This window comes from Etheostoma cragini, chromosome 9 (genome assembly GCF_013103735.1).
Source record: "Etheostoma cragini isolate CJK2018 chromosome 9, CSU_Ecrag_1.0, whole genome shotgun sequence".
Taxonomy (NCBI): Eukaryota; Metazoa; Chordata; class Actinopteri; order Perciformes; family Percidae; genus Etheostoma; species Etheostoma cragini.
This window is the reverse complement of record NC_048415.1, coordinates 25518169-25544646: the sequence shown is the minus strand read 5'-3', so window position 1 is coordinate 25544646 and position 26478 is coordinate 25518169. Positions and strand designations below refer to the sequence as shown.

The window sequence follows — 26478 nt, the reverse complement described above, 5'->3', positions numbered from 1 at the left end:
GTGTGGGTCTTCAGGACGCCTTTGTGCCTTCAACACTGTATTTATGAGTTCCTTCAGTCGTACGCGCTCTCATGCAAAAGAAATGTTCCAGAGTTGGGTGGGCTTAGTTATGTTTTACTTGGTATTCACACATAATAACATCTCTAAAGGAAAGTCCCAGCCAGAGCTTACACACGAGCACTATGAGATATGTATTTATTTTCCCTCCATCAGAATAAAATGCGGGTGCGCATGAGTGCATTCAACTTCTAGCACTAGCTTTCAACTTGTCCATTTGTCATGGACGTAGTTTGGATTAAGCTCCTCCAGATCCTCACGAAGGCTGTTAGTGAAGTCCACGTTTTGGGAAACATTGTTATATACTTTTTTTTGGAGAGTTACGCAAGAAGGTATATGTAACACTCAAGTTTGTACGGTAAATATCGCTACTACTGCTTAGCTTAGCTTAGCTTAAAGACTGAGAACAGTGGGAACAATTAGTCTGACTCTGTCCATAGGAAATAAGATCTGCATATAGTGATTGACATGTTTAATTGAATTTCTTGTATACATACAAAACCTTGAGTTTGCTACCAGGCTAGCAGTGTTTTCTCTGTTAGCCTCTATGCTAAGCTGAGGTGCGGTAGCTTCACACAAATGGTTTCAATGAACCAACAAAAAAGACATTTAAAAGCTCTACCTGGAATGGCACTCTCTTCCCCTGCAATCCGTAACACTAAAGTTTTCACAATGTGTTGACACAGTACCCGTGTTGGTGGGTTTCTTTTGTCTCCAGTAATGGACCCCTAGCCCCGAACGTCAGTGTTTATTTGCTCTGTCATGAGGGGGGGGCCTCCTAATGCTGAAGAGTAAACCTCAGTTCTCTAAAGCCTGGTGTCGCACTGTCAACAGGAGCAGCAGGAGGGGGGTTGATGTGTAAAAATCCTGATTAATGTTTGCGTGAACTCAAACACGCACCAGGGAAGGACTTTTAAAGTGTGCTTTAATGTCATTTTTTTCAGCTTACAGGTAAGTGGAGTTAGCTGAGTGATGCAGTATGCTTTCTTGTTTGGGCACTGTGTATGTGTGTGTGTGTGTGTGTGTGTGTGTGTGCATGGGTTCAAACATCTATTCATGTGTGTGTGTGTGTGTGTGTGTGTGTGTGTAGCTATGCTGCCCAGCCTGGTTCTGCACCGCACCTCTGTTCGTCCATACCAGAGGGGTCTCTACTGCAGTGATTCCAGCCTCAGATACCCCTACAAGAAGAGCACTGTCCCCTCCTCAGTGCTCACTTCTGTTGGGTTGACACTGCCCATGGTGTCCGTAAGTCGTCCCCCCCCCCCCCATACACACAAAGAGCCCTCGGTCTTGGGGAACACTGAAGGCAGAAACGGGGATGGCTGATGGTTCATGATGGTGGCTGTGAAGGAGTGCCAAAAAAGTCAGAAAATCATAGTTTGCATCTGATTTTGGAAATCTATCACTCTGTCGCTCTAAGCGGACCATGCATGACACCCACAGTCCCACCCACTTCTGCCATATCCCATGATCCCCTGGTGCCAGCGTGCTCCTTGTGTTCCCCCTGTTCTCTTCTGTTTATGTGTCACTGACCTGGTGCTTTTATGCTTTCTTTCTTCTCTCCCTGTCTTTCTCTCTCTTTGCTCCCCCTCTTTCCTTGTGTCTTTTGTAGCTAGCCTGCCTTTCCTGATCATTGAGACTAGCACCATAAAGCCGTACCAGCGCGGGTTTTACTGTTCGGACGAGTCCATCCGCTTCCCCCGAAAAGAGGGAGACACCATTAGCGATGCCGTGCTTTGTGGTGTTGGCATTCTTATTGCCATCTTCTCTGTAAGTCGACCTTCACACCTCCCTTTGTTTGCTACTTTGACTTCAATTTCAAGTCACTTCTTTTTAACTGTTACTTTAGTACAAAAGATTATTCTCACTAACATAGCCCCTAAATCCAAAAAGTTTGAGTGTTTTCTGATCATGCAGCGTTTTCTAAAACACTCCAGCCTTTTGCTATAAATGTGCTCTACATGTCCTACCCTTTCATTCTATAATGTTTTCTTCATCACACTTTATTCATCCGTAGCAGCTTTGAGTCATCCGAGCCATTTGTGATAGCGTGTTTTTTTAAGTACTTCGCAAAGCGAGTCAGTGGTGGCGAGAGCCCCTCCCCCCAAAGCAACATTTTTGTGCGTGCTGACACATGCGTGCCAATGACCAAAGCAATTTTTACAAGCTCCTGGTCCGTTCTCAGACCTCCCACTCGCATCCCTGCACCCTGACTCCATGCCCTCTGCACTTTGCTTTGGGTGAATGTGTCAATGCTCTCTCCCATGTCTCGCTGACAGCCTGAGGCGTTCCACCAGTTAACAACAGCATGAAGTCCCCATTCTTATGACTCCAGAGAGGGAAGGGCGCCAGAGTAGTGCCATCAAATTGGATGGGGAGGGGTTGTTAGTGGAAACATGTCATAATGACATGTTGTGCGATGTGTGCACGTCAATTATTAGTGCCACGTGGTCAGGCTTGATGATTTTGACTTTACAGCCCCTGGACTCTTTGTGGCACAGCCCCCTCATAAGTTCCCAGACTGAGACGACGCTATGCAGTCGTCTCCTCGCCAGCTTGGTGGACACACACACACACACACACACACACACACACACACACACACACACACACACACACATGCACACAAAACTCTGGACCAGCTTAGCTCTTGCTTATTGGAACCAGGAGCCTGTGTTAGTTAGTTTCCTCACATGTTTTCACGTGTGGGCAAAGTTGGCGTGTCTCGCACAGCTGTGTTTCATTAGTGGCGTCTACTGCCATGCCGACCCCATTCCTTCAACGCACACACGTTCACTCATGCAGGCATACACACACACACATATATATGTACACATATACATGCATTGGTAGCAGATTCCAGTTAGGCCTCTTGTTTATGTTCGCTGCAAGGGAGATCCCAACAGTCTTGCTGGTCAGACGTATCTATGTCTGACAGGCCACGTTTCCTCTGTGAGAAACAGAGTTTGCAATAGTGAGTTAGAGATCAATAAGCGTTCTCGGTGACGATCCAAATAAACCCATCAGGCGCCTTTTGGGCCCTCTGCTCTGATCAGAAATGCCTGCTGTACCCATGACAGGCCCTGTCTGCACTTAGACAACCAGACACATGCAATAAACCCAGACAGGGAGATAGCGGAGGGGAGGTGAGGTTTGAATGCAATTGCTGACAACCCAAATAAACTTCTCTGTCCTGTATCCACCTCCTGTGGTTCTAATCTTAAGCTTAGATCAAAACAATTCATTGACAATAGCACACACACACACACTAATACACCAGCATGTTTGTTTCTTCTGGCTGTGAGCCTGTCAGCTGACCACCCAATAGGCAGGATAAGTGTGTTTATCAGGCCTAACAATACACAAAACAATACATGTAAATACACATTATGTTTCTCTATTAACCTGATAGGATGCCTGGGAAACACTTAGCTTACAGTTGCACGCACCTTTAAAGTCCTAATTCTATTTGCATTCACAGAGTGCTTGCTGGCTCAGAGATGGGCAGGTAAATATTTTTCCTGAGAGATTGGGTGAGAAGGTATGCTGAAGAGTGAAGCCTTGTGTGGAAAGAGGAAGGAAAGGGAGATGTGGTTAGCGGTGGAGAGTGGCCAGTCTGTCAATCAGATATCCCAGGTGGAACAGGTGTGACTGACATATCCGTGCCTCTGGTGGTTGGCCCGTTGTAAGCCCCCTCAGTGTAGATGAGGTCTGTCCAAGTTCTCCAACTGTACTTACAACCTTCTGGCTGGATTACCACAGGATTCAGGGTTTCTTACTCTACTTAAACCTTAAAACAGACCATTGCGCTGATATAAATCCTCTTTATATCAAAGTCAGGTCAGTCTGACTGAGATATAGACCCAGTCTTGGTTATTTGTTTTCATATTTTCCTTTTTTGCCATCACTGTCTCATTATCCTTCATATCCCATATAAAAGGCCCCACCATATCACTGATTCATTAATAATCTTACATTACTGCCTGAGGGAAAGGCAGGCCATGCTCATTCTATATGTTTGTCTTGGTTTGTGGATCTTGCTCATTCTGTCTCTCCTTGTCTGTCCTTTACACATCCTTTCTACTCAATCTGTGACTTCAGTCTGGAATTAAATTAGATTTCCTGCATGATACACACTCAAAGCGTTGTCAGTTTTTACTGCATAGTCATTTGCATCTAAACCCACTGTAAAACTAGGATTCAGCAGCCCCACATAGCTAGAATGTGTCTTGTATCTGTGATTGGTGTTGCCTGTTTATCTCAAAAAAACAATTCTTTCTTTTTAGATTGTGATCGGAGAATGCTTCAGGATTCACCAACTACATGAGGGAACCAAGGCTTTTGTTGGGAATCCCTACGTTGCAGCCCTCTACAAGCAGGTCAGATCTCAATAATACGTGATTATAAATAATTGACTGTACGCGAAACCCCTCCTCTGAACAGTGTAAAAAAACACACATTAATCAACATTGCTGTAAACGTGCTAGTGTTAGCCGGTTGGCTAATTTTCAACCGTGGTCCTTTGGCAAGATGATTTTAGACCATGGCAGTAAGAAGCAACAAATAATTTTTTACAAAAACTAATACAGGTTAAAATATACACATAGTACTAAAAAAGACACCATACATACTTACAGTATATACATCAGAAATATAAGTTTTTTTTGTATGCCATGCGTAGCTGCAGAAAGCACCAGGACAAAGCAGGCATTACACATCAACAGTAGCTTGAGTTAATATAAGAAGCCAAGCAAACATCAGGACACATTCATGCAACTCAAACAACAGTCCAGCCTGGAAGACTTTCTATTATTTCACATGTTGTAAGAGAAACACAGGGATTTCTACATAAGAGCCAAAGTATAAGGAATGGATTAAACCGTGCGTTTGTCCGATCATGTAGGCTGCAGTTGTTCTCCTGTTAGGCTAACAACCCTACTAGCTACAGTCGTAGCACACCCACTGGGTCGTAGTGCTTCACTGTGTCGGTGCCCGTCCTGGATGCTACTACATCAGAGCGAAGGCTAACGTTAGCAGCGTTTTCCTGCTCTCTTGGATGTCTGAAACAGCGTTACATTCACCAAACATTTCAGTCAGTCATGATCCCAAAATCCCTTTCACTCTTATTTAAAAAAAATGACACATACAGGTTGAAAATATGAACAATGAAGCATAAATCTCAACTTGGACTTGCTTGTCCAACTATGTAGGCTGAGCAGCTGACCAGGTTTATGTTGAAAGATATAACAGTCTTATCTTACATCTTTCTATTCATAATGTAAAATCCCTTAAAATGAGTACTCTGGAAACAGGAAAAAAATGATTAGGACACAGCGTTTTTGAAAATCTAGGACCAATTGTTTCAGAAATGATTATGAATTTTGATTGTAAATCTGCCGTATTAACAAAGCCTGACAGGCGTAGTAAGACTAAGATAGGTGCTTAGCTAATGACCAATGATTATAGACAGCTACATTGATATTATGTCTAATTATTAATGTGTGGTCTTGCAGATGGGTGTTTTTCTTTTTGGATGTGCCGTCAGCCAGTCATTTACAGACATTGCCAAGGTGTCGGTGGGCCGGATGAGGCCCCACTTCTTAGACGTGTGTAAACCCGATTTCTCCACCATCGACTGTAAACTGGGATACATCACCAACTATACCTGCACTGGCACAGAGAGCGACGTACAGGAGGCCAGGTTTGTGGGAACACTAATACCAAACTAAAATACAGATGTATAAAAAATAATGGGAACACTTTACTTTAAGTTATCTACATAATGGCCGTTTTATGGTTGTACGGAGGCTCCACGCAAAGCTTTCGGCGTAGCCCATGTAAGTGTGCGTCGGGCCGGGCGTGTGTGTTTTGGGGGGTGGGTGGGGGGTGATAAAGAGAGGGAAAAGTGAGAGAGAGAGAGAGACGGCGATTAGCTTTGTAGCGAGTAGCAACTCTAGAGTCATAGTGACAGAAACAAAGTGTCTCCCCGGTGCTTTCTGACCACGGTGGGAAATCTGAGCAGGAAATGTTGACCACCTCCTCGATTTCATGTTGTTTATGGAGAAGGAGAACCAGGAAATGAGTCAGGGGGAAATGCAACGCTACCAAGCCATGGGTTAGCGGCGTAGGGTCCGGCGTGGACGCAGACGGGTCTGTAGGGGTACGCTGTCCATTCTACGCACAACCATAAAATGGCTTTAACCCTTGTGTTGTCCTCCGGGCTAAAAAATGTGGACACAAATTTGACATTTTTGTCCCTTTTTCTTATTTTTTTCATTTTTTAGACACCACCTTACTATCAGTAGTTTTATAGTACTTTTTGGAATTTATGGTCAATAACTGTCATTTATAGAATTATACCTAATATTTGAGTTAAAAAAGCAGAAATTATGAATTGTTTTGACTAATAGTTAAGATCAGAGGAATTAACTGAATGATCATTTGTATTTGCAAAGAGCGTTGTAAGGGATCCAATCCATTTTGTGTGGTAATTTGGTTAAAAAGTAACCCATATTTCAGATATAGACATTTTTTAAAGGGGTTAAATTTGACCCAAGGATAACAGGAGGGTTAAGAGTCACATGCCACTGTCACGACACTGTCATGACACTGTCGTAAACACATGACACGTGAACCCTAACCCTGACCATAACTTGTCAAAACCGAATGACGCTTACTCAAAGAAGCGTTATGTTGTAAACGTTTATGACTAGTTTGTAATGTTTATGACACGTTCATGACAGTGTCATGTCATTCTTATGTTGAAACCTTAGAGTAAAATGTAACCAAAATCGTCCTCAAATTAAAAAAAAAACTGACTGAAGATACATTTTATCTCCCACAGAAAATCCTTCTTCTCAGGACATGCCTCTTTTTCGATGTTTACCATGCTCTACCTGGCTGTAAGTGACTATTCAACACTCTTTCAAGCACACACACACACACACACACACACACACACACACACACACACACACACACACATGTTGAGAGCCACATAAACAATGGTTTACAAATTGCACAGGGAGTCATGGGACAAAAAGCAGGGCCTTGATTTGGGGATTTAAAAACATTGTTCTTATCCACTGCTCCTCCTCCTCACTCAGTTTATGAGGAGTTTTATTCTCTTTTTCACTCCTCCGAGAGATGGATGGATCCACTCCACCTGCTTTCTTCAGAGCAGCTGTGTGTGCACTTCCTGTCCTCACCCATTTCAATCTCCCTCCCTCCCTCTCTCTCTCTCAATCCACCTGTTGTGGGTGTTGGGTAGGGCTTAGCACCCTAGAGGCATTTCATGCTTCAAACAGGCTAATAACACACACAGACACACAATTGCCAGCTCATAGCTCCGCAATCATCTCCTTCCCTTCCTCTTCCTCTGAGGGGAAAAAAAGTAAATATTTTGGGTCTTACTGGCCCTAAGCTCGCTTACAAGGTGGTCCGGGTTCTCACGGCGGGCTGACAGTTGAAGTTCTGATGTGTCGTAGTGTGTTGTCATGCAGTGAGAGCTCGCTGTGGGTATTTCCCAGCCTCCGGGTGAACCTACAGCTGCACTCTGGTCAGACCAAGGAAAAGAGATGAATAAAAAGCAGAGAGGGAATGGACATGTGATGCATCCAGACCACAGAGTGACACACTAGTCAGAGCCCAGTGTTCCAGCTGCCGCAAGCTCAGGACCACAGCCAGAGGAGGCTGGTGCAAAAAGAGAGAGCATGTACAGTTTGGAGTTCAGTTTTAGGAATACTACACCAGCCTGAAACAAAGCCCACAATGGAGGCATTCTTTCTGGAAAAAGGAATCTGTGGCATTTCTTTTGTTTTTACCATCACTCATAGAATTTCCCTCGCTCGTAGTCACTTCAAATAAGTCTTCTTGTGTTTCTCATGTGTCCTCCACAAGGGCAAATGTTACGAACCACCATAATCTGTAGGCAAATCCATAGAACACGAGGTCGGATAATGTCAGTTCAGTCCACATTGACATTTATGATATTAATTATTATCAGGTAGTGAAATACTCAGGGACTTGACTGTTCATTTGCACTAGATAGACAAAAAAATGTGTCTTGCCTCTCAAAGATCAAAAGGTGGGCATGAGCTGAATCCCCCTGGAAGCAATGATCTCTGTCATAGAGAGACAAAGTCCGTCCCCTTTCCTGTTGACCACCGCTTGAAATTGTGCCATGAATTACACATATGATGTTTGTTAATTAATAAGATAATTTTGCAAGTCCATAAAGCCAGTTTGGCGTGAGATATGTTAAGACTACACACCCAAAGGTCGCATATGACGTCATAACCTCATTTCTCAAACCACGTGCAATCTAAAACAGGTGTGAACTGGTTTGCTGGTTGATAGGTTTTCTCAGAACGCTGTGTTACTACAGCCACGACAGAGACTTCACACATCACCCATGTTGCTCACCAGGGAGACAAGGGCTTTCTAGATAGATAGATAGATATTTATTGATCCCAAAAAAATGGGAAATTACAGTGTTACCGCAGCACACAAAAGCAGCACACAAAATCATCTGCTAATTGTCACACTTTAAATTTGAATTTCCTGCCAAGCGCGTGTGAGTGCTGGGGCTGTGACTGATGTGGTTTTGAGCTGAGCTGAACGTCTCAGCATCACAGCGTCCTGAAATGGCACCCAGATAACTGGCCACAGAAAACAAGCGTGCGTGCATGTATATTTATGTGTCCTACTGAGCTATCTTTTGTTTTGTCTAAGGTGCACACATCCAATAGCAAAGGGCTGGGTTATTTCGGTGGGTTATCCGTGACTACATAGTCTACTGTCACTGTTGTTGGCTAAATAAAACCCTGAATCTTAACCACAGCTATGCTTTTGTCTCACAGTCTGGTGTGAACCCAAGGAAAACATGGGAAGGGGGCTGGTGGCCTCATTCTTTCTCACTTTGTTGTGTGTGCGTTTCCTTTTATTGAACACTGAGACAGAGGGAGAAGATCTCACTGGAATGAAGTGGATTCCTTCAGAAACCACCAGACTTTGTGTCGCTCTTGTCTCCATCTGTCATGGGAATCTGCTAGGACCCCGTTTGCCGTTGTGTTTTATTGTTGTTTTCCCTGACATCGAACTCATTTGACACGCACAACACGACAATTGTATGGGAGGACAGCTTGGATCAGAGACAAATGCCTAAATCTATTTAACAAAATGCGTTTTGAGATTTTAGAAGGTCATAGACCCTATGAAACTGCTTATCCTTACTTAATCTGCTGAATCAGGGTTGGACGGGTTATTTGGGTTTACTCACTGTCCTCCAGTCAGATAGGGCCAAGTTGATTGTCAGGTCACTGTAACCCTTTCTTTTGGCTAAGTGCTCGCTCTTTCTCCTTCAGCCTCCATCAAAGCTGGCTTAAAACTGAGAGGTTTTTCAGGTGTTGAGTTCATTGCTGCAGGATGTCATGCGAAAGCACTTAACAGTAGTCCTGGCTCGCTACCTGAGAACTGCTGCGGAGGAGGAAGCCTGAAGTCTAAATATCCCTGGCAGGGAGGAGAGCACAAGACTGGAAGGGATGGGAGGGCTCCCTTCCTTTGCTTCCTTGAGGTGAAGAACAATGATAAGAGTGTCGTAGAGGAAGTGCGAGGGAGCTTAACGTCCACACCTACAGGGGCTCGTAGGGGACGGGGGTTGCTGGGAGGCACTGCGGCTGTCTGTGGGTATTGTTAGCCTAGCTGATTATAAGGCACAAGTCTGGAGGTGTGGGCTGGGTAGACCTTGGCTGAGGCTGGCCCTCCCATGCCCCTCTGTCTCTGGGTGTGAGAGACAGGACGTTTCGGTGCAGGAACACAGGATGTCTGAAGGACCTGGGCAGATCTCACCACTGCGTGTATTTGTATAAAAGGGAAAGAGACTGTGCACGTATTTGCACTTGTGTCTGAAAGAGGCCTTGGACTTAGATGTTCCTGTTTTGGTTCTTATCAGACTCTATCATGACCCAGGAGATGGTTTTTTTAGCTGCTGGCGGAGTGGGGAGTGCATCCGCTTTGTCTCCTATTTACTCTAATAGAGGAAGAGTTCATCTCAACAAAGTGCTCTGTGTGTGTGTGAGTGTGTGTGTGTGTGTGTGTGTGTGTGTGTGTGTGTGTGTGTGTGTGTGTGTGTGTGTGTGGGTATTCCAGTGGTTCTCTGTGGTCGGGCTGTTTTTACAGCTGGGATGTTGAACCATGAATCAGTCATGTCCGGGTCTCAGGCAGTCAAATGTGTGTTGTGGAAGAGATCATGTGTTTCTTTGCGGGTCTGGCCAGCCTGCCCACTTTGATTCAGTCTAGACCTCTCAGACAGTAATAATACACATGAACACAGACACACACACCCACATGCATACGCACATGCCCACACACTGCAGGTGTCCAGCCTGCTGTGTGTGTGTGTGTGTGTGTAAGGGGTTCATTAAAGCCATAAAAAATGAGGGACAGCCGCACTGATATTGCATGTTTTACATCTTATACACTCTCTAAAACATCTTTATTAAAGGGTGTTGTAGGTCAGAGCATTTATACATTAACTGCATATTTAATACTGTTGTAGGAAGAAAATCCATTAACATTATCTCTCTTTCCTCCCAGTTCTATCTCCAGTCCAGGTTTTCATGGCGTGGCGCTCGTCTCCTCCGCCCGCTGCTCCAGTTTACCCTGTTGATGATGGCGTTTTACACCGGCCTGTCACGCATCTCCGACCACAAGCACCACCCAACCGATGTCCTTGCAGGCTTTGTGCAGGGAGCCCTGGTGGCCTACTGCATAGTGAGTACACTCATGTCACACAAAACACACAAGCTCAACATGCAAACTGCATGAAAATACGATATGAGTGATAAAGCATAACTGCATACGTCTTTTTGCAACTTAATACTCTTCATAATTGACCATTGGGGATCCTACAGATGGACCAGCCTTCGAATAGAGTTTGCCCCTACATGCTCCTGCTTGTCATATTTTACTCCTTTCTGCTTTTTCGGAAAAAAAGAGAAATGGAGCAGGCGGTGAAGTGAGGAGAATATGATTCCCTTTAATAAAAAACACATTGCTTGGACTGAGGCCCTAGTTCAGAAGTGTGTGTGTATCTATACGCTGCAACCTTCTTCCCTACTTTTGAAACATGTAGGGATTTTTTGTAACCCTCGTCATTACACTGAGCTAGATGGAGCCAAGGAAAATTGAATTTGGGTCAAGAGGAAAATAGAGGGAGTGTAAAAGAAAGCGAAAGAGAGAGGATTAGCCTTTGAAAGAGGAATGAGGCTGTTAATTATTTTGGTTTTTTTTATTTGGCGGCTCTGGTCCTATCAGCACAGCAGGCCCCTGCTAAACTCTGCTGCCTCTGGCAAACGTATGGAAAGACACACACACGCACACGCACACGCACACACACACACACACACACACACACACACACACACACAACCCTTACCTTTTTACACGATCCAAATCATGAACGTGGAAAGGATTAGATTCATAAAACTTAGCGAGACCTTAGTAGTGGCGCCTAGGCAGACCTTGGCATAGCTAAAACACACACACACACACACACACACACACACACACATCAGGGTCCTTGTATGCCAGGATTATTATACCATGAACAGAAATCGGCGGGAACAACAGACTGTAAAGCAAAATAAGCGCTCCTCCAGCCGGGCATAGCTCGTGAGGCGACAGCTTTGACAAGAAAAAGAAAAGAAATGTTTTTAGAAATACTCTAAAGTATGAACTGACCTCTGAATGGGCAGATCTGGCAGGAGGAGCAAAGGGAGGGAAGTGACAGGAGAGAGGAGCCTTGTCTACATCTTGGCTCGGGATGAACGTGGGTTTAATCCAACTCAGCTCTTCCATATCCCTCAGAGAGACGGTTCAAGCACACACTGTCCACATCCACATGCATACACACCACATATCTAAGCCCTGTCGATCAAGGTAGCGAGGTTGGTTTCACAATCCCTGACGCCCATTCGGATTTGCCCAGTGTTAGTAGAAACACACATCTGTGAATGTTTTCGCTCGGCTGTTTCAGCCTCTCAATAAGCAGCGGAGCAGAAAGGACCTGACAGGAGATGAGTGGAGGCAGGCGTTATGGCGCCTTTGTGGTGCAGAAAAACCAGCAGGAAGTACTAAATCAAAGTGTGAACATCTTCAGATCTTGCAATTTAGCAAGTGTGCAGCCATTATTCCTTTAAATCTCAAGTTTGAAATGTAAGAATAGAAAGCACGAGTTCACACTTTGTAAATTATGTCAGAGCTTATGTTTTCCACCTCTCTGAGATGTTCTGTGCATTTTTCAATATCTCTGCTTAGAAATGAACAAATGTTCTTTTGATGCGGTTCATATGTATGACTTGGATTTGTCTTTAAACTGAAAACACACTGTAACAACTTGACAAAGGTTTTGCGGTTTTGCTCTGTATCCCAGTGGTTTGTAGCAGCAGCTTTGTTATCGGAGAACTTTGTCTGTAGCCAATCCTTCTCATAAGATGTTTTTATGAAGCAGAAACCATTATATCATATTTGGGAGGCTCATGGCAGCCTTTGTAATCCATCCATTAATCTATCATGAGCTTGTGCACATACACTGTCATGAAGAGAAAGGGGAATATCGGACCCAATTGCAGAGACGGCAGACACACGAGTTAAGATATTTCAATCAGGAGAGACATGTTTGCAGATATTTAAAAAAAAAGACTTGTTGTACAGCTCAAATAAAATGCACAAAGTCTTTGTCGATTCCATCGCTATACGAATCTTTCGTAAATACGCAAATAGGGGTGCAGAAGCATCAGACCCCCCCGATGGAATCTAGACACCGGCGGTGGCGACAAACAAGCCCGAAGACCAGACCGAAGGAGTCTGAAAAAGGCCTTCTTACAGTAGGCGCAGTTTAGCTGGCGTGCGCAAATGTGACGTCACAAGAGCGTCATAATTATTTATAAATGCGCATGGTGGTTGCGAAAATAGTTGCAGTCCTCCCCCGATCAGAGGTGGCTGTCACTCATCGATGTGAGTCAAGTGCAGATTTGAGTCGCGCATGCTCAGATTTAAACGGTTTACGGCATAACGTGTCACGCTAAAATTTGTTAAATCCTCAAAATAATAAACTTTTCTCATTACAAACAATAAGAGAAGATGGGAATCATTTCAAAACATTTAAGCTATCAATGATTGTTTGAGTGCTAACGTTAGCTCAGAATGCCATTCCAGTGACAGCCTTTGTTGTGTTTCATTGCTAGCTTGTAGCTAAGCAAGCAGTCATTTCAAAAACCGTTTTAGCTACTATGGGTGTTTGAATGCTAACGTTAGCTCAAAACACCATTCAACTGACAGCCTTGGCTGCTAACTTGTAGCCAGCAGTGAACCAACATGGTTAAGTAGGTCCATTTTTACTGTATTGACGTTACAGAAGTCTCTCGTTAGCATCTTGTGGGCTACTTGTTGCCAAGTGACGCATGTGCAACTCACATCTGCACTCGACTCACATCGGGGAGTGACAATGGTCCGCGCCCTGTGCTCGCGCACGCAAAATCCTGCTGCGCCAGCGAGATCTACGTCATTTTGACGTCACATTCGCACGCGCCACCTCGGGTGCTGCTACTATACCGGCAGCTGTAGCCTTTGTTGTAAGTGAATTGCTCCTTTAAACGCCTTTGTCTGTCCACACATTTGCTGCAGATGATGTCTGAGTTGGATACATGGATGTTTTTGATGAATGTATAAATGTGTATGTGTGTGTGTGTGTGTGTGTGTGTGTGTGTGTGTGTGTGTGTGTGTGTGTGTGTGTGTGTAGAATCAAGGATCCACAACAGGAAGTAGTCCATCTGACCTATCTGGCTTTTTCTATCAGACGTAGTGACCTACTTTTCAACGCGTGTGGTAATAAAAGGTCAAGAGGACCGAATCCGGCAGGAAGCAGCTGTCGGCATAGAAAGCTGGGCCAGCGTTGTTGTTTTGATTTTCGAGGTTCAGTGTCATGGTGGAGGAGGAGGAGTTGGGTCAGGCATTAAAGGAGGAGGGGGGCAAGAGGATGCTATCACAACACACAAGGACATGCTGCATTCAGGGTCTTAGTTAATGAAGCACCGTCTGTGTTCTTAGGGTACTTATGAACAAGTCATCTTTTATTGAGTGTCTACACAACCACAACCCAAGTGTCTAAATTTGTAACTGTATGTAGCACACCGCCAGTTAACACAAAGCTGTTTTTGAAAATTGTACGCACATAGATATAGAAGGACAAATTTAAGCATGTCTTTGAACTTGACGATGCTTTTACCCGTGTGTTGTTTCGGCTGCAAAGATGTTCATAGTGGGTTTCATGTGCGTGCAAAGAAATTCAAAGTTTTATGCTTTGACACACAAAGGGGGTCAAGTGAGTAATGTGGTGGTGTTTTCTTCAAATCTCACAACCTCAAAAGTCCCAGTTCCTGCAAGTTGGTGAACTCATTTCCTGTGTGATTCAGCTTCTTTATGTGCCAGACAATTAACTAGTGATTGAGGACACACAACACAACACAATTAGACACACACACATACACACACACACACACGTCTTTCCAGGTCCTGCTGTTTTTTTCTTCTTCATGGAAGCCTAACTGCTGAGTCTGCATCTCTCAACACAAAAGGCTTGTGTGTTTGTGTGTGTGTGTATGTGTGTGTGTGTGTGTGTGTGTGCGTGTGTGTGTGTGTGTGTGTGTGTGTGTGTGTGTGTGCTTGTGCTCATGTGAGCATGCCACACTCAGGAAGTGGTGAGGTCGTGATAAGCCTTCCACCCCGGCAGGTTCAGGGGCGATAGGTTGGAGGTCGGTTGACGCGGCAACACCGCCTGCTCTGATTGGACGCTGAGCATCCTGATGGGAAACAAGCCTAGAAGGTTTTCCATGATGGCTCTGGGGAGTCCCGAGATACGACTCATCGCATATCTCTCTCCACTCCCCTAATTATATCATAATATACCATACAATGATGCACTGAAGACACATGCGTGCACTACTGACTGTACCCACATACAAAGAGCCCTTTTACAGCTCTGAAAGCAGCTGTGTGTTGTGGAGACATCTACATACGTGTGATGTCATCTATCAGCCAGAGGTCACCAGTGAAGGCCATTCTATGGTCAGTATATTTCAAGCTGTATTAGAAAAGAATGTCTCTGTGTTGAGCCCCCCGCTGAGAATGAGACAGCTTTTGTTATGAACATAGATCACCGACTATATGTCAACCATGACCAATAGTATGTTTTCCCCGTATAAATGACAGTTATCCATATTGTCTCCCAGAGGAGCTGGTGCATAGTAATAGTGCGGAAACACGTAGGAACATGCTCCCTGAAGTCGGATTTCCAAGTTGGGAAGTCGGAGCTTCTTACAATACCCCAACCTCGAAATCCAACATGGCTGCTCAGTGCATCCACAGCAGTGAAAGCTGTAGTAATACACAGTTTGTTTGCACATCAGTCTTATTTGTGTTTCATTAAATCTGTCTTAAACACAGTCGAGTCCGACTATTATCTGTGGACATGTTGTTACGCTCTTTGTATGCACAAGAAAACCCGACTAATGCATATTGCTAACAATGGCTAACCCGGATAGAGCTAACCCCACTGTGAAATCCGACTTGTGACGTCATACTCGTCTCCAGCTTCCGAGTTCCAAGGAAATGGAACACGCTATAAGCCCCCCCCACATCCCCCATCCCCCCCCTCCTCTGCCCTCTCTCTTCGCAAGGCCCTGTGCTCGCCCTTGACTGGCAGCACGGAAGGAAACGCTGCTGCGCCTGCCAGTTCTGTGTGTCCATTTATTTGTGTATGTGTGTATGTGTGTGTGTGTGTGTGTGTGTGTGTGTGTGTGAGTGTGTGAGTGAGTGTGAGTGTGAAGCTGAAGCCGCTGTTGCTCATGACTGACCCCAGACCCTTGTAACGGCGATCCACTCTTAACATTGGACCCTAGTTTCCATCGTCCCACTTCCAGCCCACCCCTGCCCAATTTCCTGTTAGACATATGATGTCATCAGGATCTCAGGAAGAGCTTTCTTTTCGGCTTTTTTTCTTCTTCTTCTTTGTTTCTCTCGCATCATCGACATTGGCCACCAGTGGCTGCCAGCCTGACGTCAGATTTGGGAATTCACCTCAGGCTTCATTTAATACAAAGGATTAGCTTGGGTTCGCTGCATTTGAGTGTCAGTTTAATGTGAGCTATGCTAAGATCATTTCCTTCAGCCACATTACTCAGCGTTGCTAGTTTTGGATTCTGCAAAGTTTGGCAGTGGGAGGGTAAGGGGAGTTTCTCATCATGGCATCAAGAAGTAATGCAACGTTACCTTTTGCCGTGTTGTATCCAGACTGTTTCCAGATCCAGAGTTGAAGGTCACCCCTGCTATTAAATCTTCACTTGCAATTTCATTAGATCTTGTCTCGTGAAGAACATTTGACTGCTGTATCAGAGAAGAAAAAACACGTTTGAGCCCAAGCTTTTATCTGAGAGGAGACAGGGTGGTTATTTGGTATCTTTGCCTTGGGAGATGTCTGGCATAGGCAAATCAACTGACATGGATTATCTATGCAAATTGCAATGATAACTCAACTGTCCTCCAATTTTGTTCATTTGCATTCAAACTGAACTACGAAACAGGACACACACATCCAAACAACCATCCCAATATATTTGGTTTGAGCCATCATATCCAATCTTTATTCACAGGAAACAATGTGTCCTGGGTGCCCGGATAGCCCAGTTGGTAGAGCGGGTCATTGTATCCTCCTGTTTTTCTGTTGATTCGTCATGTCTTCTCTGCTTGCTGTCTATCTCCTCACCTTGCTCTCCATCTGTGTGTCCTCCAGGTGTTCTACGTGTCCGACCTGTTCAAGCCCAGGGTGAAGCCAGCCACGCCCCCGCCCTCCCCCATCAAGAAGGAGCTGCTCCCTTCGTCCGACATCATCGAGAGGAACAACCACCACAACATGGTGTGATCGAAGGCCGCGACCTCGTCCCTGTGACCGAGGAGCCAATCGCAGCGCTGCTCGCCTCCCATCGGACAGTAGAATGTAGCGACGAGAGACTGTTGCTGCGTCTCAAATGGCACCCTCCTCCCTTTTGCAATGCCCAGCAGAGGCACCCACTCTTTGGACTAGGGTGTCAGATTTGAGATTTGCACAGCAGAGTCCACTCTCACTATCCAGACTTATTATTTACCATTATGTTAACTACTAATCAACATTTGAGCCCATTGTTTTTGAGCACAAACAGATAAGAATTGGAAGACTAAAAGACAAAATGATTTAAGAAATTGTTGACTTGACAGGCAGAGCTAAAGGGTGTGGAGGTTTGATGGAAGTGTTGACCACAAGAAGGGAAAACACTTTTGAACGAAATTGACAAACAATGACAAACACAAAAAAGAAGACAAACCCCCTTGCCTGAGAGAGGGATTTCCAGTGATGCTTCCTCTCCGAACTCTCTGTGGCCTTGGACCGCTGTAGGACTACAACTTCCTTAGCTACGGGAAGGATATTACTGCAATAACTAGCAGCATAGAAATATTAACAGTATAGAAAAATATAACTTATAGCACTGTTTTTTTTTTATAGTTCATTGTCCATTATCACCACTTGCTGCCTGAGACGTCTAACTGCAAGAAAACTTGATGACGCTGACACCCATGAGACAGATGGATTTACTCCTGGAAGCCAACCGAGTCTTTGTTCTTGACTGATAAGCAAGACGTCAGTGTCCCAATAAAGTGTCTTTAGCAGTAGGACGGGAAGCCCTCCAACATGTTCCTCTGTCTCTAAATCAGCAAGTCAAAGCTTTTTGCAGTGGACTCTCAGAGTGGCCCAAACCCGGGATGTTGCATTTTTCAAGGGTTAAATGTAGTAAAATGGGGGATATTTCCTTGTGGAAGGAGAGAGGTCACATCTCCCAGCAGCTGTGTAAAAGGCGTGGCTGTGCCATGCCACTTCCTGGTGTCGGTTGGCCATTTGTTTGGCTTCCTAAACAGGAAGGGGATGGGTGGACAGAGTGGGGGGGGGGGGGGGGGGGGGGGGGGGGGGGGGGGGGGGGGTGCGGGCTGTCACCTTGGAAAGAGGGTGATGAATTACAGCTAAGCTGGCAGTTTGTTTTTGGGATGATTAGGGCTCTTTCCGCAGGCAGGGAGGGGCTCTTACCCACCCAATCCCTCGTTGGCAATGGATGTTCGTCTGCGTGTGTGTGTGTGTGTGTGTGTGTGTGTGTGCGTGCATGTCCTGTACACTCCTGTGCTTGTGAGTATGTGAGTGTGTGTGTACATATGTATGAGCGCTGTGAAAAGGAACCCCCTCTTGATAAACTGTGTGTCAAATGAGACACACTGCCAGCTGTGCCAAGTGTGTGTGTCTGTGTGTCAGAGAGCAACAGAGCAGGTGAGCGTTATGAAAACTGTGGATCTAATGTTTTATTCTCAGCTAAGAAGCATTTTAAACCCTGTATGTTTATAGCCTGTCCCGTATAATCACTAACAGTTGTACTGTACAGAAGCCCTTTTTTATTTACAGCCGACTCAGATATCCTCCAACAACACACTCCGCCATGTTGCACATCTTTCTCATCGTATAGTCCGTCCTATCATTTCACCAAGCCGTTTTCACTCTCTTTTTATAAATATATAAATAATGTATAGATCACTAAAGTTACTCTGTGAGATACTGTTTCTTAACATGTTTAGATATATCCACTATGATTACAGACCTGTGTTCTTTACAAAATGCTGCTTGAAAAGCATCAAATGACCGATTTTTGTACCTAGATATCTATTGTAGGTTGTTATAGTTACGTTTGTAATATGCATTCAAAAAAAAGTACACCCACAATTGTATTGAAATTCAATATTAATATTTTTGTATTGTCACGTTTTTTTGTACAAAGACATAGTTGCAATGCTGTTTTTTTCTGCTAAATGTATTTAGCTCTAATACATGTGCTTTCAAATAAAAAGCTCATTATGAACACAACTTTGGTTTGTCTTCACTGTTGATCCTACGCTTTATAATGCTTTTTGAAGTAATACTTTTTGCAGTGGCCTCTCCATGGCTTTAGTTCCTGTTGTCCATCATGGTTTGCAATTCTGACCCAATCAAGAAGCGTCATTTTCTCCAACCCTGTGTGTTTTCACCAAAGAGAGAAAAGCCAGAATTACACTTTCTGTCAAAAACACAGTGTTGAATCCAAACGCTACGCTGTATTCAATCAAAGCCTGTCCACATCACAATATTCTGTATTTTACACCGTGTACGTCGTACATTTTAAACCTGTGAACTCAAAACATGTACAATTCTAAGCAGATCTGTAGCATGATCAAGAAGGTACCGAAGACTTTTAAGTAAGTTAAGTTTTATGTAAGCGTGACTTTTTCCAGGAAAAAGGGAAGAAAAGAATTAAAAAGAAAGACTCAGACAAGAGCCGTGATGAAGTGAACTGATGTTAGTGCAGTCTTTTATTGTCAGTGACAGTACAGCTGGTCTGAGGTCAGTTGTGAAGAAAAAAAAAACACCAAAGTGAGATTTACGGTGCCTGTGAACAGCTGGTGGGCCTGGGGTCAGCCATGCGTGGCTGTAATAGTCGAGGGCCTGCTGCTGAGGCAGAGAGAGGCCCATGTTGTGGTCTGGTTTGGCAGCAGCGGAGCAGAGCAGGGGCTGGCGCTGTGCCGCCACAGCCAGGCCAAGGCATCACACAGTAGTGTGTCTCTCTGAGTGCTGGGTGTGTGACACACACTGCACAGAGCATCCACTCGGCCTGTTTACTCTCATTTATTGCTTTATGCAATCAAGCTGGTGGTCATTTTCATCTTAGTGTCCAAACTTAAAATAAAAAAAAAATCCAAGGCTAATTCCTTTTGGCATGTAGAAACCCTGTGTTGGTGTTGTTGACATTTATTTTTTATTTTTTTTCCTTTTTTTTAATTTTTATATCTTTATTAAGTTTCCAAAGGGCACATACGTAATACAAGTAAAGAATAAAGCCCTCCTTTTAGCCCAAAAAGACAAAACAAAAAAAAGAACGTTAGACAACAGAGAAGTAATTAAAAATAAATAAATAAAATAAAATAAAATAAAATAAAATAAAATAAAATAAAATAGGTTTGCAGACTTGAGGCATACTCAACGTAGTCAGTCACAATGAGTTACTGTAGCCATTGCATGTCATCTGGAATATACTTCAAGATCTCAGACCATGCTAGATCACAGAGGCGGCTCTGAAGGGTCCGTGCACCATCTTACCCAGTATAGTCCAAGAAGGGCTCCCAGATTTCGAAGAAGCAAAAAGGCATGGAAATCGAGGGAACAGAGTCTGAGATCCACAGGAGAAGAATGCATCTCCTTGCATTAAGGAGAAGCACCTCCAGCAGCCTTATTTATTAAGAACCATCGTTTTAGGATGTAACCCCAGAATACAGCCAACAGGAGTTAGAGGTAGTTATATCTTGAATTTAACATCAATTTCTTTACATATTGTGACCCAGAGGTCATTAAAAAAGGGGGATTTGAACATACAGTGGAAATATTTTGTTGACATTTTAACCCATTTTTGTCCTAGGGTCAACAATGTCTTTATTACAAATATTCTTTTTAACCAAATTACCACAAAAAGGAATGGATTCACAGATACATTTGATCACTTTCATTGAATTTCGGGTGTAAATTGAAATTTTTCAAATCAGTATCCTGACCAAACTCATCCACTCAACATACCTCTGATCTTAACTATTCGTCAAAATTATTCATAATTTCTGCTTTATAAACTCAAATATTAGGTGTAATTCTATATAAATGAGGGTTATTGACCATGGATTCCAAAAAGTAGTGTAAAACTAGTGGTAGTAAGGTGGTTTCAGTGAAATAAAATAAATAAAAATAATGCGTTGTCAAATGTAAAATGACGAAAAAAATTGTAAAAAAAAGTATTTTTGACCCAAGAGGACAACACAAGGGTTAACTAAAGTTGTATTGATTAAATCCGCCTCTGTGGGCTGAGAAATTCCTCCACCTGTGGTCCCTTTCCAAACCCCATTTGGACAAACCCAAAAATGCACAGGGTCATGTCAAAAACATATATTTTCTGCCTCAGATAACATTTGGGAGATACACACTTCTCACCACACACCAATGACACAAAGAATGATGCAAATATCAGGATATGCTACATAATTGAGTAATACTGGAAATCAAATTACATATTTGATTCAATGTAAATAAAGTGTCATTTGACAGCTGGAAAGCGTCAGCTGCAAGTTCACCCCGTTCTGGTCGACTGGACTTTGTTAGAGATTCCATTATAATTGCTATGGAAAACCTTTTCCTTTTCTGAGAAGAAGCCGACAGATTGATAACATATGTGTCCACATGCCATATACCGAATGACTTAAGGACACGGGTGAATAGGACACTCTGAAACCAAAAGGTATGTCGCAAGAGAGGAATGCAGCAGTTAGAATTGCAGAGTGGGAAAGGAAAAAGTCATTCAGGTTTATATTTACCACTGTAGCTCCAAATCAGCGTGTGTTAAAGTGGTTAGAGTGGCTCTCAGCTGACTAACAGACTCCTCTTCTTGCCATGTACTGTAGGTAGTGGTTGTAGTCAAAAGCCCAGAGTGAAATGGTCCACTGGCACACATGATATAAAAAGCATCACAGCATAACAAGAGCGCTACTGTAGGTTGGCTCTAGTTTGTCTTGGAAGTTGCGAGTGAGTGTGTGTTAGTGAGAGATACAGAGATGGTGTTGCTGGGTTGTGGTGAGGGTGGCACCTCCAGGAGAGCCACCTGGGGCCCTGGAGCTCTGAGGGCCTTTTCTCTGCAGTGCAGTCCAGAGAGCAGAGGGGCAGCCGGGCCACCAGAGGCGTGCTGGCTGGCCAGAGGAGAGCAGTCTGGTCAAGGCTCCGCGCTTCCTTAAGGGAAATGATGAGCAGAGACTCCCAGCAGTTAACATTTACAGTATGTTAGTGTCTGTTCTGCTGGGTTTTAACACATATGAGACATGTATGTAGATGTAACGTGAGCACCCACAGGACACAGAGGGGACAAAAAAGGAAACTGGTGTGCATGAAAAAGAAAAGAAAAACTTTCACATGGGTTATTGTGAATTTTTTGGTTTCAGGTTTTAGTGCCCCACATTCCAAATGATGCTTAAAATGGTTTCCATCCTGACAGTATTGACTGAAACATGGAGATAGGTTGATGAAATGAATGCTAAAAACAGCAACAGCTTCCTCTACCAGCTGCTTACCCTGCATTGCTGTCACAGAGGGAATAACTTCAACAAACCAGTTTTAAATACATGAAAAAAGACTGATTTTGTTACATATTAACCCAGTTTTTAGTCAATCTAATGTATTAAAAGATTAAAATAAGGACACATTGGGGTGTTGGATGTTGCTGTCAGTCTATAGGCACATGTGTAAAAGCATCAAGAGGATTAATACTTCGGATTAATGTTTTTATGGTGGTGATCCAGCATGAGAACACTACGTCTTTGTCTCAGCTATAGGGAGTGATTTTGGAGCTATTGGATATAAATGAAAATCCAAATCCAGTGAACATAAAAAGGGAGTTTGATATCAGTCTCATGTTAAATTTGACAGACAGGAAGACTGGATTAACCTAATTGTTCTACAGGGTTCCTATTTCTCTGTGGAACAAACAGTACAGTAGGTGTAGTAACTGCAATTAGACATATTGTGTTTCAGTATTTGGTTCAGACTGAGATATCTCAACAACTATTGGACAGATTAACCTGGAATTTAGGACAGACGTTCATGGTGCCCAGTTGATGAACCCCAATGACTTTAGTGACCCTCTGTCTTTTCCCTTTAGCGCCAGCATGAGGTTAATGTTTGTGCGTTTAACTATTGGAATGGCCCTAAGACTTGACACACACATTCAGACCTTCGGGGTTTTCAGTTTGAGCTCCTTGTTTCTGAAATTGGATTAGATTAAATTATCATTTAGTGATGGACATGTACCGATTGAAATGTAAATGGACTTTATTTCTAGCCTTAACGCACTTTTACATAGTACAGGAACCAATCACCTTTCACACACACTGTTCATTCATGCACTGTGGCCGAGGCTGCCGTACAAGATGCCTCCTAATTATCAGATAAACACTCACACACATTTACACTCCGATGGCGCAGCATTGGGGTAAACTCTGGGTTCAGTGTCTTGCCCAAGGAACACTTTGACATGGAATTGCAGGACCAGGGATTGAACCACCAACCTTCCGATTGGCAAGCACCGCTCTACCACTGCCGCCCCAATGCGGTTGACATCCAACCAGAAGTGCAATAGAAGCATTGACTACCAAAGTGCAGTTATGTAGACAATAGAGATTAATTATGTACAAAGGTGTACAGTTAGATAAATACAGGTTTTCCAAATTAAATGTCACTACTGCATGAATACAAAAACAAATTGCCCACTTCACACATAAGACCACTTTGCCTGTGTGACATAGTGTCTTTGCTCGGGTGGTGAGCTGACTGGAAAAAGAGGGAGAGCAGAGCGAAGGATAGAGAGTGAATACATTTCACAGATGTTGGCTGCACGTGGGGGCAACAGGTGATTATGTCATCTTCACATAAATTGCCTCTGTGTCCACCCACACACACGTTTCTCTCATGTACACACTTTTCTCCAACATGCACTGAAAAGCCTCATTTACCAACTTGTGGTTTCTTAAGGACTCAGCTTTATCCCCTAATCTAAATGTTCTTCTTTTCAATTTGAACAAAATGAAACCTAACCCCAACATCATGGTGGTGGAACATCAAGGTGAAAAGATAAAATGACATCTTGACCTTTTATAATGCACACACACACACACACACACACACAGACACATACACACACATTCCGCATCTCCACTGATGCGGTCAGACAGGTTAAACAAATGCAGAGGGAAGATTTCTGCCGGTACTTCCTTCGGGAGAGACGGAGAAGAAAGGGGACAGAGGATGAAGGGAAGGCCGAGACAGGTGAGGAGGAAATGGGACTGGACGACTGCGACGCAGGCCTCTGGGATCCTTTAAATGTGCAAAATGGAGTTAGGCATGCATCTCTCCCTTTTCCTTCTTTGCCTTGTTTTATCCCCAGGGTTGAAAGGGGAATTCTGTCACACAGCCAAAGTTGCTTATAGCGCTGTGGATCACCTGCTCACGCAACACTGCACTCAAACCCCGAGACAGAGGCATATTGCTCCCATATGCACGCACACAAACCCAATTTGTTGGGAGTCAGAATTCAGCTCAGTCCGTTTGGCTGCAATCCAGAGGCTGCTGCCTGATTTACTGGTCATCTACGAGAGTCTGCAGAGTGCTGGCGTATCTGTTGTGTCATCCTGCAGGGAGCCAGCTGTGAGCTCAGCACTCAGGGACTATGCATCTGCCTCGCTGACAACGAGCTGAATACCCACTCCAGACATTTGGCCCATCCCTCTTACTCGTAAAGATGTGATGTTTGCTCTGAGGTATTTACTGGAATATGTGCGGATTCAGGTTGAAAACTGTTATTTGACCATATACAGTAAAGCTGGAATTGTTGATTGCAAAGCGCATGATTCACTTCTGTATCTGCTTTGTCTTTCTCTCTGGGAGACAGAGGGAAACAGAGGAGAGGGCACAGTCTGTGAGGTTTAATAAGGTCAGCCATGGGACTGAGTCAAAACAAGTTAGGAAATGTGATTAACTCCCAGAAGCCCATCCGTCATCAGCTAACCCTAACCCCTGTGAATCTCACAACACATGTGACTGGAACTTTGTCTAATCTGCACCACATTGCTCTTAAAAAAACTCTTATTGTCTCTAACCTAAAGTATTTTATGTACATGCACATGCACACTGTAGCTCAAAGTTATGTTAGCTGTCAGATTGAATAATTCCAGGACTGGGGGGGGGGGTTCTATGAGGAACCAATAACACTTTGATTTGTCACTACTGACAGCTAAGAGACATAAGGAGAAGAATAAGTAGATAGATAGATAGATAGATAGATAGATAGATAGATTGATAGATTGATAGATAGATAGTGCAGAATGTGATGGGGTCAGTTTTTTAAACTATTGCATGTGCATGTTTTAAATTTGTTGCTGTGCTTTTAATAGTGTGCTATTTTATCAGTGTGTAGTGTTTTTTCCAACTGTCCTTGAACTAAACGCAAACTCACTCCAGCAGCAATCAGCACAACAAGCTGCAGGTGTGCAAAGACCTGGGACCTGGGAAGAGTAGGAGGAAACAGATTCGGTGTGAAGCAGGTGAAACAGAGAAGAGGGACAATGGACAATGGACAATGGCCTTTGGGAGCAGGTCGGGCCTTACGGCATGGACGCCGAAGCCAGCAGCCATCTTTTGAATGCTAATTGAAACAGCGGCTGGGTGAGTCAGATTTAACACAGCACAACCCCTCTTAGGTAAAATATACAATCATCCAGTCCAGCTTAGGTCTCACGCTAAACCCAACACACAAGAGGAGACAATATAATTAATTTTAACAGTATGTATGGGTGCAAGATGTCTCTTTTTCTGACATTTTGTCACTTTTTCAATGTTGTGGTTGCTTTTTTTTTATTTCAATTTTTAATGTTTCTTTCAAAGTTAAGGTTAGGTATTCGATATTTCTGGATTTTCAAATGTTGACATTTTCAGCCTATTTCGAAGGCCCATTTTTATTTTTTTGTGATGAAAACTTAAAATGGCTCAAATTTGACATGAGAGCTAGAGAAGGAGTGGAGCGGCACTTGGAGACTGGCTGCAGGGCCAGGCAAGTTTGAAAAGTAATGGCGTTTTTCTACTGCATTGTATCTACTCGCCTTTTTTTTTTTTTCTCATTACGAAAAAATGGCCCTGGTACCTGCCAGAGATGGCAAAAGTACTCACTTTCCGTACTTAAGTAGAAGTACAGATACTTGTGTTAAAAAATACTCCGGTAAAAGTGGAAGTACTGATTAAACTTCTTTACTCAAGTAAAAGTAACAAAGTACAGGCTTGGAAATTTACTTAAAGTATAAAAGTAGCCTTGCGAAAGCTACCTGGAGCACACAAATGTTACTAGAGAGAAGCGGAGGAACTTCAGTGGACATGGAGGACACTGTCTTTATGTGGCAATGGCTACATTTTAAACGTCTGTCTGCCAATAGGCCTAAATATATGGTTATTATGACAGAGACTGGGACTCCACGTTAATAAGATTCGGACAAGATATGAATTCAGTTGTGATTCTGTGAGAATTCACAGATCCAGTTTTTATTTTTAATCTTTCCCCCTAACATAAAAATGAATCTACATTTATGTGTGTGCTTAAATATGGCTCAGGAAATAAAATAAAGGATTAAAATATGAATGACTAAACAGATATTAATGAAGAAGTTCCCCAGCACATTGGCCAGGAG

The 26478-nt window shown here is 43.6% G+C and overlaps 1 protein-coding gene and 1 long non-coding RNA gene across 3 annotated transcripts in view; one reads left to right on the top strand and one right to left on the bottom strand.

The window, feature by feature from the left end:
- The window catches only part of plpp3 (phospholipid phosphatase 3), a 32001-nt gene extending 14550 nt beyond the window's left edge, over positions 1-17451 (top strand). The window contains exons 2-7 of one of the 2 annotated variants that reach the window (XM_034880951.1): positions 1670-1827; positions 4344-4436; positions 5571-5758; positions 6902-6959; positions 10654-10830; positions 16907-17451. In XM_034880951.1, the coding sequence (XP_034736842.1) occupies positions 1670-1827; positions 4344-4436; positions 5571-5758; positions 6902-6959; positions 10654-10830; positions 16907-17035 (803 nt within the window). In that variant the 3' untranslated portion in view covers positions 17036-17451. Of the gene's footprint in view, positions 1-1147; positions 1303-1669; positions 1828-4343; positions 4437-5570; positions 5759-6901; positions 6960-10653; positions 10831-16906 lie in introns of both variants that reach the window. The other variant, XM_034880952.1, reaches the window with a different exon arrangement.
- Positions 15454-26478, bottom strand: part of LOC117950200 — a 20866-nt gene continuing 9841 nt past the window's right edge. The window contains exon 3 of the long non-coding RNA XR_004657839.1: positions 15454-15550. This is a non-coding gene — a long non-coding RNA (uncharacterized LOC117950200). The remainder of the gene's footprint in view (positions 15551-26478) is intronic.